We start from the raw sequence: 14011 nt of genomic DNA on the forward strand, positions 1-14011 counted from the left end.
TAAAAAAGAAAGTGGCAGCCCATTTTCATTCATTTATTATGTATAATATTAATGGTCATACTGGCCATTCTATTGCTGTTCGCAGTCAACAGTCTTTCAAGCCAGAAATTATTCTGCTAGCCAACTGTTAACAACTGCATCTGACGAGTTGGCAGCTCTCATGCAATAATTACAACCCTGTGTAGTGTAGTGCGAGCGCCAGCATTCTGTATTTTAAATATTTTTGCTTACATTTAACAGATTATTTTAATTACTACTAAACTTTTTTACACGACGTAATAATGATTTCCTTAATGACGGGGACAACATTCTGGAATTCCTCTCACTTTCAGGCTTGCGAACAGTATAATTATCTCTTGATTTTTCGTTTAGCAAAGTTTTGGGTACCTGGCGAGCCTGATGCCAATTCGGATTAACTCTTTCTACCCAATAACAACTGTTCATTTCAAAGTTAGCCAGCAATTTGGCCACGCAACCGATGTTTGTCATTTTCTTCGGATTTGTCTAATGAATATTTAGTTATGCAATAAATCTATAATATATTTTACTTTAGAATATTTAAAAAGAAGTAGAGAATTTTTTGAAGCTCAGCACAAAAATGTAAAAATGTGAATGAAATTGTTATTGCTGTGCAGGTTCAACTAAAATTGAGGTTATAATGCTCGCCTACTCGATTTAAATTCAACTGTCAGTTGGAAAAAATCGGTAGTGAGCAGTTGCGAAAGCGCAATTTTCCAATTGGAGTTTGGAAGCTGCGCTGGAAACGAAAGTCGGACAATGAATGAAACGCTTCCAATTGAGCAATTGGAGCCGGTAATAGTAAAGAGGGGAGTGAATGCGTGGGTGGGTGAGATAGTGTTATGTGCGTGACGTCAGCAAAGCATGGAGTGAAAAAGGAAGGGAGTGTTTGTATGTATAATGAGGGCGAATTTTGCTGAAACTTCACCTTAACCTCAAAGCGATGCCCTTTATTGAGCTTTGCAGGGAAATGTTTGCCACAATTGTTGTGTAATGATAATAGTAGCAAAATTTTAAATGTATACAGATAGAATATTTACAAAAAAAAGCAACAAATTTGAAGCACACAAGCGCAAATGGTGCGACGGAAGAGCATGGCACGTGGTCTGGCCAATCAATTGAGGTCGTGGGGCGCCACCTACCAGCAACAGCTGATGGCGCAGCCACAATACAGCGGCTGGCTGCCCTCCACCGCCGCCACCACACCCCCATATGCCAACAACTATCAATTGTTGCACTGGCAGCATCCGACGCCCACGTTACAAGCACGCTCAATGCTGCCGGCAATGAGTACTCTGTGCAACAAAATGGCCGGCTGCATGCCGCGTCTGGCGACGTTACCACAACCCGAGCTCAGCAGCCCCAAGCTGAGTCGCTTGCGTCAAAGTCTGTTAAGAGCGCACCCGGAAACGGTAGCACAACGTGCCTGCAACACCTACGTGTTACCAGCAGCGCAAAGCGAGCAGCGCTCGAATTGGTGTCGTAGCAGCGAGCAAGTGTCAGACAGGCTGCGTGCGCGACAACAAGCTGATTACTTTCAGCAGCTGAGACTTTTCAAGCGGCAGCAGCGTCTGCAGCAGCAGCAACAATTACAGCAGCAGTTGCAGCAACATCAGCAGCAATTGCTGCAGCACCGTCTGCAACAGCAACAGCAACAGCAGCGCTGGCAGCAACCTGCCGCAGTTGCGCCAACCTCTGCTGCTCCACCGAAGTGCGACTTTCAGTACTTCAATTTTGGCAACTGCGCTGAGCTCTGCATCCCTTTTCGGAATTCGGAATCGGTGTCCTCACTGTACTCGGCCACACATCCGTCAGCTCTGGGCGTATGCAAACCACAAATAATCCCCAAGCAGAGTCCGCTGGAGCAATGCGAGAGTTTTAGCTATGTAAAGGCGGCCAAACAAATGGCGAAGACTTCAATGACCAACAAAGCGAGTGTCGAGCTGAAGAGTTCCCCGAAGGCATTGTCAACGAAAATAACACCGGCTGGTAAAGCTACAAGCTCTACAACTTTAATTAGCACGCCTCCAACTCCTGTGAACAGTCTATCAGAGACGATTTCCGGTAAGAAGTCAATATCGACCAGCTCGATGACGTTGCCTCACTCTGAGGGGCATCTAAGTCAGCTTGCTACCGATATCGACTTGAATTTGACGGCCATACGTCAGCTGCTGGAGACGAAGTTACCTCAGAAGGAAAAAGAGTTGGATAAATTGGCGACCTTATTGCAGCAACGGGTTGGCATCAACTCCCAGCCAGGCGTGCATCTGCAAGGTGGCGAATCAAAGACATCGCCAAAACGGAGTCAAAAGAAATCAAGAGCACGACAATTGAATCTGAATCGATTGTTTAAGCAATCAAAGTCACCGAATCCCATGTGGGACACGCTGATGCAGCTGGCGGCGCATATGTGCGAGAACAAGGATGTTAGCCCGGAGCAGCCTCCCAAACAGTATTCCATTTATTTGATGGTCAACTCCGATGACGAGCATAACACCGAAGACGATGTTGAAGGAGCTCAACAAACAACTCCGCACTACAACAGCAGCAATAGTCGCATATTGCCTAGTCTGAACTATAAAATGCATCAGAATATCTCGATGCCTTGGACTCCGCAGCCATCAATCCGCAAGAAGAAGAAAAAGAAGCACGTTTTGTTGCGCTTGCGACGCGAACAGGAGCTGCAGTTGAGTGCAACTCGACCGCCACGACGACCGTTGCATTGGCCCAAACAGGACTTCTCCAAGCCAGTCAGCAAGTTGAAAAAATCTAAAAAGTTAAAGCTTTCAGCACAGTCATCGCGAAAGATCCCCTATCACTGGACTTAGTCTCGCTTTAAGCAATGGATTGTTTATGAAAATAGATTCTATATAAAGCTGTAGCTGACCATAGTTCAGTTTTATATATTATTTGTTTTCATTTGCGATTCATTTTCATACCAAAATTGTTAGCGTATTGTTTGTAAATTGTTTGGCAACTGCAGTAATAAATGAGTTTGGTAATATTTTTTTTAAGTAGTGTGCTTTGATCTTTTCGTAGTGAGCTGTCAAAGTTCTTATTGCAGTTGTCATTGCAAAACATATTGTTTACACTTAGCATAAAACCGGATAATGTAAGCCAAGAACATCGGTTATCAATGGACTGTTCAAGGAGTAAGGTGAGTGGTAATGAAACCGAGCTCGAATACGAGGTGGAGCATCGTGATCTGAGGGTTGAATCCGCATACGAGCCAGGAAAGCCGACTGCAAGGCAGTATGATCGAGAGGTGCACGTACTCAACCGGGATAACAAAAACGATCCTTTAGGGAAGGCATTTGATGGGAGCCGTCCGCCAAACTCAAATGGGGATTTGGTAAAGAAGGTAAATCGGCAGCAACGACACCATCAGCAGCCAGAGCAGCGTCCTCAAAAGCTAACAGAGCATCGAAGGGAACAGCTACCGGAATATGCGAATGAACATCTACCTCAACAGCGAAGCGAACCAATGGAATATCGAAGGGAACATCGAAAAGAACAAATTCCGGAGCGTGGTAGTGAACAGCTACCTCGACATCGAAGGGAGCAGCTCCATCAACATCGAAGGAAACAGCTATCAGATTATCCGAAGGAACAGCTATCTCAACAGCAAAGAGAACAGCTTTCGGAACTTCGAAAGAAACAAATACCGGAACAAGGAAGTGAACAGCTATTTCAACATCGAAGGGAACCGCTAGGGGAATATCCGATGGAACGTCTACCTCAACATCAAAAGGAACAGCTTTCACGATATCCTCGGGAGCAAACATCGCAATATAGGAGAGAACGGCTGTCAGGGCATCGAAATGAGCAATATTCGGAGCATCTAAAGGATAACCTTCCCCAAAATCGGATTGAATCGCTTCAAGAACATCGAAAGGAACACTTTTCTGAACATCTAAAGGTAGAACTACCGGAGAAATTGCGGCTGGAGTTACAGGAGCAGCGTAGACATACGGAAAAAGATAGAGATCAGTCGAGGCACCAATCGAGGCCCAAAGTGGATCCCAATACGGAGCTTCATCATAGAAATGATGCACTCGGGGAACTGCTCCGCAATTCAGTAGTCGTCCATAGCGACTATGTGAAGGATAACTTAAATCGTTTAGCTGCTCCCACTCTACTAAGGCCAATATCCGGACACCGGCAAGCGTCTGGTCGCGGAGGTTGCAGTGGCTGTGACTCTAAGAAATACGCACAACATCCGGACCGTTATGAACCCACTTGTTGCGATGCACGCGATACGTCCAACTCAAATCATATGTGCAACGAATGTTACGATAATCCGCGACCTCCTAAGCCACGTCGCAACAGAAGTCGAAACGCAAACTATAATAACCAAGATAATTTTAGAACGCAATGCGATTGCGACGATGAACCACAGACTAGGTCACGTCCGGAGCCCCGTGCATACGATGTTTACTGTGAGGAATGTGCACAAGCGCCTCAGCCAAGATCACAGAGCGACTATCGCGGTAGATCCTACAGTTGTGAGCCTCAGCCAAGGCCCCATCGAACTAAGCCTCGCAAAAGTCAATCAGTATGCCCTTGTGATAGCAAATCAAGCAATAAAGGTTATGCTCCCTCCAATCGTAACTCACATTACATGGAGGTTTCGGAATTTCGAAATATTGTCTGTCGCAATCCCTTGGTGGTCAAGTCCAGAGGTTGCATAAATCCATGCGAAGAGGAAAAACCCAAACCTAAGACGTACGTACCTTGTCCTAATTATAACGACGTGCCACAGCCGGTTAACAATGATTGTTGCACCTCGGGTCGATCACGGCAGAAAGTAAGAACCAAAGCAGTAATAGAGCGACCACCACGCCAATATGATTGTGATCCTTGCAATAGTAATCCTCCGACAGATTATATGGAATTCGAGAGAGATCAGTGCAACCAATACCCTGCAAGAGGAAATTGCTCCAATGAGAGACTATGTTGTCCGCGCAAGCCCCCCCCACGAAGCGAAAAACTAAAGCCAAAATGCGCGAGTGCTCCAGCTTCCAGGAAATGTCCTCCTCCATGCATCAAGACACCACAGCAAAGATCCGTCAAAGTCAATCGCACTTGCTACGTGCCACCCAGCTGCTTTGCGCCACGCTTCGCGAATACATCACGTAAATGTTCCGGCTCGGATGTAAGTTATTGTGCAGAAATTCCCGTTTTACCGACTCTCTTATAAACGCCACTTTTACTAACTTCTAAACTCACTTCCAGATACATTTCACGGATAAATGTGTTTCAACTTTAACACAAGGCAATCGCCGCAAGATTCGGATTAAGGTAAGCATATTTTTGATAATCTTCCATAAGGCATTGATCTTATGAATTACATTTTTAGAGTCCAGACACTCTGGGAGCCGTTCCGCAGATGAGAAGAACAAAATCTAATTTGAAAGAACGATTGTCTGGTTGTGGTGTAAGCATATAATAAAAACAATCATCGTTCTAATAATCTATAAAATCATTCAACCTAATAGCTAACTTATCCCCGAATTCATGACGTATTCTCGAGCAAAATGTTCTTAGGAACCGGTTTTAATGTGAGTATACACTATAAATACACTATCTATCTGATTTAAATTGATAAATATAACGAAATCAAAACACAGATGGTACCGATGCCAACGCTTTCCAAACTCAAAATGAACCGACGCGTGCCGAAGCTTAAGCCGTGTTCAATAACTCCCTTCCGTTGTCGTGGTGGAAAGCTGTCGCACACAACCACACCGGTTCCAAAAACCCGTGCCAATAGTATCAATACTATGTCGACAGCTAGAACTACGCCACAAAGAGGCACAGGGGGTGGCAGACGTGATCTGACTCCATCGACTCGAGGTACACCAACACTGGCTCGACGAGATCTGCCCAAACGCTATCAAGTAACGCCAACTATAATAGCAATTCGCCCCATACCGGTGACCGAAGAGCGTGGACGTCCAGCTGCACGCCCTGCTTCAATATTACACCATCCTACGCCAGAAGCACAGACCAAGCCAAACACCACGGCAGCTGCAAGTCAAGGCAAAGCAACCACGACTAAAGGAGCACCGGCCAGAGGTTCGGTGAGAGTTTCGACAGTACTTCAACCTGCGCCTCGCATCAAAAAATCAGTAGTCATCCAAGAGAACAATGATCGCGACAGATCTTCATTTGCCAACGAAAATCGAGAAGCACCAAGACCTTCCCAACAGCAATCAGTAAAGAATTCTGTGACCCGCGTAGAAACCGAATCCGGTAGGACGACAACTTCAAGTCAACGACAGCGCGATGGCACTTATGCTATGTCTAAACATGCTGCTCCAAACCAATTTCACGATCAGGGATCTGTCAGATTTAATGAGGCAGCTAGAACTGAAGTGCAAGAGACAGCTAAACCTGTAACTCAAGAGACAGAGAGGCTCACATCTCAAAAGACCACTAAACCTTCAACTGATAAGCTAACTAGACCTTTAACTAAACAGGCATTAAGATCCCCAGTTCCAACCACATCTCGTGGCCAAGCAGACCCCCCGTTCAATTACGCCTCAACAAGTCCACGAAGTGAGGTCTTCAACGCAAGCTCAGACCCACGATCGCGAAAGATCCTTAAATATCACTTCCGAAGCTGACGAGAAGCCGCAGCATTCACGGCCAATTAAGGATGAGGGGGGATGCAATGCAGGATCCAAATTATCGTTACTATCGAGGCAGTTTTCTGACCATACGCCCAAACATACCAAATGAGGAAGCCATTCGACAAAGTCGAAAACGCGGTTCTCTGATCATGATTACACAGAATGGAATGCAGAAATCATTAGCCAAGGGTTCCAGCTACATAGCCCCTCAATGGCAGTGTTTGGGTAAGAAGGGTGGATCCCATGCGACAAATAGTTTTGTGGATGCGACCAAGGAGGGGCCACAACGGAATCAGTTTAGTTGGCGTAAATTCGTGCCCCATTGGCTGGTTAATGACAAACATCGGAAAACCGATGTTTAGTCGAATCAGTCTGTCACAATGAAAATGACAATGAGTATAAAATCGACAATTTTGAAATATGTCACGTTTGGGAATTCGAAAAATTATAAGCCACTATCTGAACTCCAATGATCGCCACATAATGCTCAACAGTCCCAGCTTGCAGTTCGCCAATGCCAAGCAACTGAGGAAGCAGGAGAATAGATCCTTAGACGGAACACCGCGATCTTCGGTCATTGCCCAAGTGCCGGCCACTCAGAAAGTCAAGACACCCACTGCATCAAAGCAGCTGCAGCCAGGTGTATTGAAGCAGTTTGTGCTAGGGCAACGTCAAATGAGCAACACGAATTATTTTGCTGATGTCAGGCAGAATTTCAATGGATCGCATGCCAAGTTGCGTTTGACTTTAAAAGCCGCCAAAGAAATGGGAGCAACAGATGTTAGAGCAGCCAGGGAAGCTGGTGGAACTGGAGCAACAACACCGGCGAAAGCAACAGCAAACACCAGTCAGTTGACCAATCCAGAGCTGCTGCAATATTTGAGCGGCTGTTGCAAGCTCTGTGCGGTCTGTGGTCAGCAACGCGTCTCAGTCACCACTGGCAATAATGGAATTTGCGCCGCCTGCAATGCCCGAATTCAAGGCGCTCTGGCGGCATTCAAGCAGCAACAGTCCGCGCCAACAATCAGGCTAAAGGGAGCTTGCGATCGCTGCCCACCTCCTTGCACTTGCGGCATGAGAGCACCACCGGAAGGATTCCCAGGCGCAGCAGAAAAGCCGCTCTACAATGATGCTGGACAGGAGCATGACACATCTGCGGCTCCAGCTGCTGCTCAACCTCATCCCTTCAACATTATTGTGCTGCAGGATTGCAACAATCACAATCTGATAGATCAACTGACCGCTGCCTTAACAGTGAGCTGTCAACAGCAAAATCCTGTCGTGCAACATCCACATCCTTACAACTCAATTTGGCAACAGCCTCCTCCCACTTACGCTGATCCACAGTATAGCAATTATGCCCCAGATCCACAAAACACCTATGGCAACAACCCGTCTTACAACCACTCACCAAATGGACCCTTCATGTATGTTGCGAACAACAGCATCGGTGGGTCACCTCAACTCAACCATAGTCCACCCAATGGCAATATTTCGAATGGTTTGCCCCCGCAGCATTGTCAGTGCGATCCCGGCAGTACAAATGGCCAACCTCAGCATTGCTTTTGCGGTGCAAGTAGCAATGGAGGCGAACAGAGCTTTGTTTACTGTCCCAACATTAATGGTCAACACGATGAACACAATAGAAATTTATCTACCGAGTCCTCCACTGCATCGGCAAAAACTGCAGGAGGTGAGCAACTTAATAGTAAGTATCAATTTTTAGTTTCAATTTATTGATTAATACAGCGCACAATTAACAGACGGAGGACACCCGACCTGCACTTGTAAATGTGAAGCTTGTCGAATAGGCTACGAGGAGAGAATGAAGCTGCCACAATTAGTAGCCCAGGCTCTGGAAATTTTCGTAAGGAATCACAAAATTGAGGAGAATGATAAAAAGCCATTGGACACAAAAGCATCGATTACATCCATTAACGGGGACAACGGCAAGAAACCATTTGAAAATAACGAAAAGTCCAAGGGAAAGCATAAGGGCAAATTCGGTGATAAGAAAAACATGAATGCTAAGGCCAAAGAAAAGTTTGCAGACAATTCGAAAAACAGAAGTGGAGAAAAGTCAAAGGACAGGACCGTGGACAAATCAAAAGCTTTTGGCAAGACAAACGACAGATCGGCGGTAAAGGAAACATTTGTCGATAAGTCAAAGGAAAAGTTTACTAAGAAGTCTGCGGAAAAGTCTGGTAACCCACCCAAAGCTAGCAAAGGCAAGTCGAAGAAAAATAAGGGCAAGCAAAATGAGCACAAAACCGAATCGCTCTTCTATCTGCCACAATCGAACAACTGCTGTGGCAAACCCTATTGCCTACCCTGTTGTCTGCCCGCTGGTTCAGGTTCATGCTGCCAGCGTCGATGCAATGGCGGCAACGTTGCTGTTGGTGCTGACGGTGATCATCCGAGTCGTGTCAATTGTGCCAGAAACTGTGGACGTTGCATCAGCTGTCCCAATTGTCCGGGCTACTCCAGACCCGCACCGGCGAGAGATATTATTCATCCCGTGGCACATTTTCGACCTGGTCAATTGCAGTATCCGGCTAGCTTTATGCTACAGCGTAATGGCGACTTTGTGCGGCGCAGTCTGGTGCGTACAGCTGCGGGTGTAACGGTGCATGAGGTGCAAAGAGCCGAGGAAGAGGATGAGGATCAGGAGTATGGGGAAGAGGATGAGGTGGAAGAGCCAAAACAGCAGCCCCATCAGCTCAGATTCCAGTGTCCGAACAACTATCCGTTCTGGCGTTGATCAGAATACAAATTGTGCATTATATGGCCGACATATACACATATATGCGGCATCGCTATAATATGCGATCAGATAATGCAGAATTTTTTGATCAGGTGCCTAGTGGTTTATAGAGTTTCTAGTCAAAATTTCCGTACAAACAATACACAACATCGAAAATAAACCGGTAAAGTAGATTTTCAAAAAAGAAAACATAAAATGATTCGAAAGGATTTAAATTTTTTTGCAGTTTGCGTCTACTTCCGTTTCCGCTCGTCGACTTCCGTTGACCCAGATTAACTTTGCAGCGGCACGAATCAAACGAGCTGAGCAAAACAATTAACGCCACAGGGTCTGCTTCCTATTTATCCCTCTGACCAACCAGGAACCAGGCGCAAAGTCACTAATCACCGGCAATATTTGAGCTCGTACCCCAGGTAGTGGGTTTTCCCTCTCTTCTTGTGAGGACGTGATCACACAATGGGGCGCGACGTCAGCTTCCTGCACTGTATTTCACACTGTTGTGGACGCAGTGCGTAGGATGAGCATTTAATTGCCTTTGCTTTGCCACATGTCCTGCTGCGAGCGGAAAATGTTAATTGCGACTACAACACACGGCGCGGTTTTCCTTACTCACTCGCCAGCCAACCAGTCTGCCAGGACATCCTTTTCCTTCTCTTTGTTGTTTGCTGCCAACATCGATGCTCATTACAATCATCTCTGTCCCTCTCTCTCTCACACGCAGTCTTCTCTCGTTATCTGTGTGTGTTATTTGATTCTCTGTTTGTGTACAAACTACGCGCCTTCGATGCGTTTCCGCTCATCATTCGTAAAATTCTGCTATGCAGCAACAGATGATGTGACCCCGACCCCCGATTCCCGACCATAGCACGACCTGCTGTCCTCATGTCCTCATGTCCTGGGCTTAAGCGCATGTGCTGTAAACAATACAGGATGCATTTATGCAGGATGTGCAATTGTTCATCTTTGCATCGTTTGGCTCAAATTTTGAGCAAGTGTTGGCAAAACGTGATGCTTCTTGTATGGATAGATTGTAAATCCATCAATAGCTGCCGTTGAAAGGAAATCCATTCTAACGGTATCTGCGAACGTCTATATAAAAGTGAAATGCTAGTATCTATTCAGACAGTCTTGATAAATCTTAGATTTGTAGATAGTTATGGCAGCTGAAGTTAGAAATAGAATATTGAGAACTGATCTTTTGAGTTTTACTGATCTAAGATATATTTTGAAGATTAAATAATTTAAATCGAATTAAATTTATAACTTCATTACGAATTGAAGTTTTAAGTTTTATAAAAACTTTATAAATAAACTTAATTTCAAATTTACTTTATAACTTCATTATGAAACTTGTGATTTAATCTTTTATAATTGAAACATATTCAAGCATTAAATTTACAAGTTTATTACATGTTGAAGCATTTCATTTTCATATGAATGAATGCATTCAATCTAATTTAATAAAATAATTTTTGGACATTTCGCTGAAGTGTAATGCGCAGATTTTTTAAAGCATTTCTTTTATACAGACTTTATAGATAATTTTGTAGTTTCTAAAATTAAAATCACTTCCTTAACTAGATTAAGACTAAGGCTGTATAATTAGAAGCTTAATTGGATAATTAAGCAATAATTAACAATAATTCTGAATTAAAATTTTAAATTTATTATGAATGAATTAAAGTTTTAAATTTATTATGAATGAATGCATTTAAACTTATTTCTTTTTTCTTTAAGTATAAACCACATTATTTTTAAACCTATACAAATTATGTAGAATTTTCTAGTTTCTAAAATGAAACCAACTTCTTTAACAAGTTCTACCTAAAGCTATGTAACTAGAGGCTTCATTGAATAATTGAGCAACAAATGAAGCGATTATCTAGATCAGCATATATTCACAATAGCTACGGGTATTTATCTACTTAAGCAAGAGTGATTCCACCTGCCCACATTGAAAAATATGTGTGTCTGCATTCATGAAATATCTTGTGACAGAGACTTCCGCGAGTTAAGATCGCACAATTTTGTAACTTGATAAACTTATGAGATGTAATCTTTACATGGGGACTACCTTTACCTCAATTGCTATACAATGGGAGCCTCAGTTATTTCATTTCAGATCTCTACAGCAGCAGAAATGTTGAGCTTTACTTTTGTTGTTGTCGTTGTCTTTATGATTGTTCTTTGGGCATGTTGTGGGTTTTACTTGGGAAACAAACCATTTACGTGACACATTTCCGACTCGTTGTCATCTTCATTGTTGTTGTTGCTGCTGCTTCTGTTGTTGTCTTTGCTGTAGTTTGCCGTTAATCAGATTCACGGCGCATTTCCACACTGCATTCTTTATTTTACGTTCTTTCATTGTTATCATTTGAAAATGCCTTAATCCGAATTTATGAAATGAAAGCGGAAGTGTGTGCGGCTTGTTTCCCATTCTGTCTACCACGACTCTTGCTTACTATCTCTCTCTCTCTCTATTACACTTGATTGCTGTCTCTTTTCGTTTCATTTTTGTTTTTGGTTTCGGTTTGTGTGGCATTTAAAAGTCTTTTAGAATCTGTTGTTGCCTTTTTTACGAGCGCGTTTTTTTACGGTTAGCTCGTTTCATTGTCGACCGATTGATTTACACATTTACGTTTTGACACAGTACTAGAGGTGGGCGCGGGCCTGTATTTCAAGGCCCGGGCCCGCACGAAAACAAACTCTTTTTTGAGAGGCCCGGCCCGGCCGAACACGAAACTTTTTCACTAAGGCCCGGCCCGGCCCGGCCCGGCACGAAACTTATTTACACATATAAAGAAATTCAAAAGACATGTAATTTATATATACATACATATATTTATTAAGGTATTTATATTGAATATGTTATGTATTTTTTGAAAAACAAATTAATTCATATTTTTATTTAAAAATAAAATTTTTTCTACAATTTTGCTTTTTAGCCTAGTGCGTTTTTCATTTAAACCATGGCCCACAGATTTGGTAATTTCACAATAGGCCGCCCATTTTTAATTAGTGGTGTGCAAACAAGTAAAATATTGTATAACCAAATCGATAGTAGCATCGATAAGCAATTAAAATGCGATAAATGGCGGTTCTAATTCGATCAAATCAAAATTGTTTTCAGGCCTACTTCGGGCTTTTACGGGCCTATTTCGGGTTTTTACGGGCCGGGCCTTTTTTCTAAGGCCCGGGCCCGCACGAAGCCCGTACGAATCTTAATTATAAGGCCCGGGCCCGCCCGAACCCGCTCCGGGCCTGTGTAAGCCCGCGGGCCACGAAAAAAAGCCCGGCCCGTGCCCACCTCTACACAGTACTCTCGGAGGGGGCGGAGGGTGGAAGGTGGGGAAGAAGCGGCGTCTGAACTCCACTGGCAATTGGTGTTAATGATCATTTTAATTGAGGCAACAAGGCTGAAGCGTCAGCTGCCAACCAGAATTTCCGAAGTAAAAGTTGCTAGATTTGAAAAAATTTGCTAAAAATTGCTAAAAATTATTAAAAAATAAATGTTCTAAGCATTACAAAATGCTTAGAATAGCGTCCAATTCTTCTGATTCATTAATAACCTTATATTTTTCATTTCCGGTAATTTTTAGTAAGTAGTAATAAGGAAGTACAGAATTATGGCAATATATTTCAAGTCTATGTAGTCCATATTTGTTTATATACATATGTATATAAAGTTAATAAAATTAATTTATGTTATTTCTATTAAAATTATTTAAATTCCAAACTAGCCTTATAAATGTTGTTTGTATACTTTTCGCATTTAATTTCAAAAAACAATAATAAAAAAACACTTGACCCAGTGAACGATTAAAAATTAATCCATTCCCTTCTCTCATTTTATGGTCAAGGGATTACAACTACAAAAGGTAAGTTGATTTCTATTCTGAAGGGTTGATGAGTCAAACTGTAGATCAAAAGGCAAGTGAAACGTGAACTGCTGGTAAACAGCCTTCAAGAATTTATCGGATTTTTCAATAATTGTAAAAATTACTTTTCATTTTAAAATAAAGTTGTAATAATGAGAAAAATTACTTTAAAAAAAGTTACAATTAATCTTTACATCTGCGCAAACACCATTTATTTAAAAAAAAACAATATAAATAGTTTCTGAGTTCATAAAAAAAAACAATATAAATAGTTTTTTAAGTTCATAGTACTTAATGACAATCAGATCACTTTAGGATCTGATTTTAGAAATGTTTTAATAATTGTAAATTACTTTGAAAAAATTGTTTTAGCCAAACATAATATCAGATAATTCCAGATTCGGGCCAGATACATATGTAATTGTCGACCGTTTCTCGCTGTCTGCAAATAAGTGTCTCTCTCTGACTCTTTACGAAAAGACTCAGAGAGCAACCCATTTATGGGTTCTTGAATGAAATCGCTTGCATATGTAACATATTGGTAATACCAATTTGGTATACATTCACACGCATAGGCAAGCAAATCGTGAAGCGTTCGTTTTGCAGACGAAATATGTACATTAATAATTGCAACAACAACGTAAGTAAATGTGAAGACCGTTTGCGTTGAGTTTTTCGATCAATCGGTCTTTTGCTGACTCTATTTGTGCGAGCGT

At 42.7% G+C, this 14011-nt stretch overlaps 4 protein-coding genes and 1 long non-coding RNA gene across 9 annotated transcripts; 3 read left to right on the forward strand and 2 right to left on the reverse strand.

The window, feature by feature from the left end:
- Window positions 1-182: 182 nt before the first annotated feature.
- Window positions 183-609, reverse strand: LOC132793236 (uncharacterized). Its single transcript, XM_060802986.1, has one exon. The coding sequence runs from the start codon at window positions 487-489 to the stop codon at window positions 247-249; it is 243 nt and encodes an 80-aa protein (XP_060658969.1). The 5' UTR covers window positions 490-609; the 3' UTR covers window positions 183-246.
- A 383-nt stretch (window positions 610-992) lies between these two features.
- LOC132793234 (dual specificity protein kinase splA) lies at window positions 993-3032 on the forward strand. The gene has a single exon (XM_060802984.1). The coding sequence runs from the start codon at window positions 1095-1097 to the stop codon at window positions 2844-2846; it is 1752 nt and encodes a 583-aa protein (XP_060658967.1). The 5' UTR covers window positions 993-1094; the 3' UTR covers window positions 2847-3032.
- Window positions 3033-3067: 35 nt separating this feature from the next.
- Window positions 3068-6647, forward strand: LOC132793232 (uncharacterized). Its single transcript, XM_060802982.1, has 5 exons — window positions 3068-5173; window positions 5254-5319; window positions 5378-5455; window positions 5517-5579; window positions 5649-6647. The coding sequence occupies exons 1-5, from the start codon at window positions 3155-3157 to the stop codon at window positions 6645-6647; spliced, it is 3225 nt and encodes a 1074-aa protein (XP_060658965.1). The 5' UTR covers window positions 3068-3154.
- A 414-nt stretch (window positions 6648-7061) lies between these two features.
- Window positions 7062-9586, forward strand: LOC132793233 (uncharacterized). Its single transcript, XM_060802983.1, has 2 exons — window positions 7062-8361; window positions 8417-9586. Exons 1-2 carry the CDS (start codon window positions 7074-7076, stop codon window positions 9412-9414), a joined length of 2286 nt encoding a protein of 761 aa, XP_060658966.1. The 5' UTR covers window positions 7062-7073; the 3' UTR covers window positions 9415-9586.
- An 87-nt stretch (window positions 9587-9673) lies between these two features.
- Window positions 9674-12185, reverse strand: LOC132793237 (uncharacterized). 5 transcript variants are annotated; one of them, XR_009633099.1, is made up of 3 exons: window positions 11640-12185; window positions 10027-10506; window positions 9674-9972 (listed from the first exon to the last, which is right to left on the reverse strand). It is a non-coding gene; the product is annotated as an uncharacterized LOC132793237 (long non-coding RNA). The 5 variants fall into 5 exon arrangements; XR_009633098.1 differs by having other exon boundaries at window positions 10027-10331; window positions 11498-12185; XR_009633096.1 differs by having other exon boundaries at window positions 10031-10506; window positions 11498-12185.
- Window positions 12186-14011: the final 1826 nt, after the last annotated feature.

The sequence above is a fragment of the Drosophila nasuta genome, chromosome 3 (genome assembly GCF_023558535.2).
Source record: "Drosophila nasuta strain 15112-1781.00 chromosome 3, ASM2355853v1, whole genome shotgun sequence".
NCBI lineage: Eukaryota > Metazoa > Arthropoda > Insecta > Diptera > Drosophilidae > Drosophila > Drosophila nasuta.

Coding starts and splice junctions, on each gene's coding strand:
- LOC132793236 (XM_060802986.1), bottom strand. CDS start 489: ATGACAAACATCGGTTGCGTGGCCAAATTGCTGGCTAACTTTGAAATG.
- LOC132793234 (XM_060802984.1), top strand. CDS start 1,095: ATGGTGCGACGGAAGAGCATGGCACGTGGTCTGGCCAATCAATTGAGG.
- LOC132793232 (XM_060802982.1), top strand. CDS start 3,155: ATGGACTGTTCAAGGAGTAAGGTGAGTGGTAATGAAACCGAGCTCGAA. Junction 5,174..5,253: donor GTAAATGTTCCGGCTCGGAT/GTAAGTTATTGT, acceptor ACTCACTTCCAG/ATACATTTCACGGATAAATG. Junction 5,456..5,516: donor AACGATTGTCTGGTTGTGGT/GTAAGCATATAA, acceptor TCAACCTAATAG/CTAACTTATCCCCGAATTCA.
- LOC132793233 (XM_060802983.1), top strand. CDS start 7,074: ATGTCACGTTTGGGAATTCGAAAAATTATAAGCCACTATCTGAACTCC. Junction 8,362..8,416: donor AGGAGGTGAGCAACTTAATA/GTAAGTATCAAT, acceptor CACAATTAACAG/ACGGAGGACACCCGACCTGC.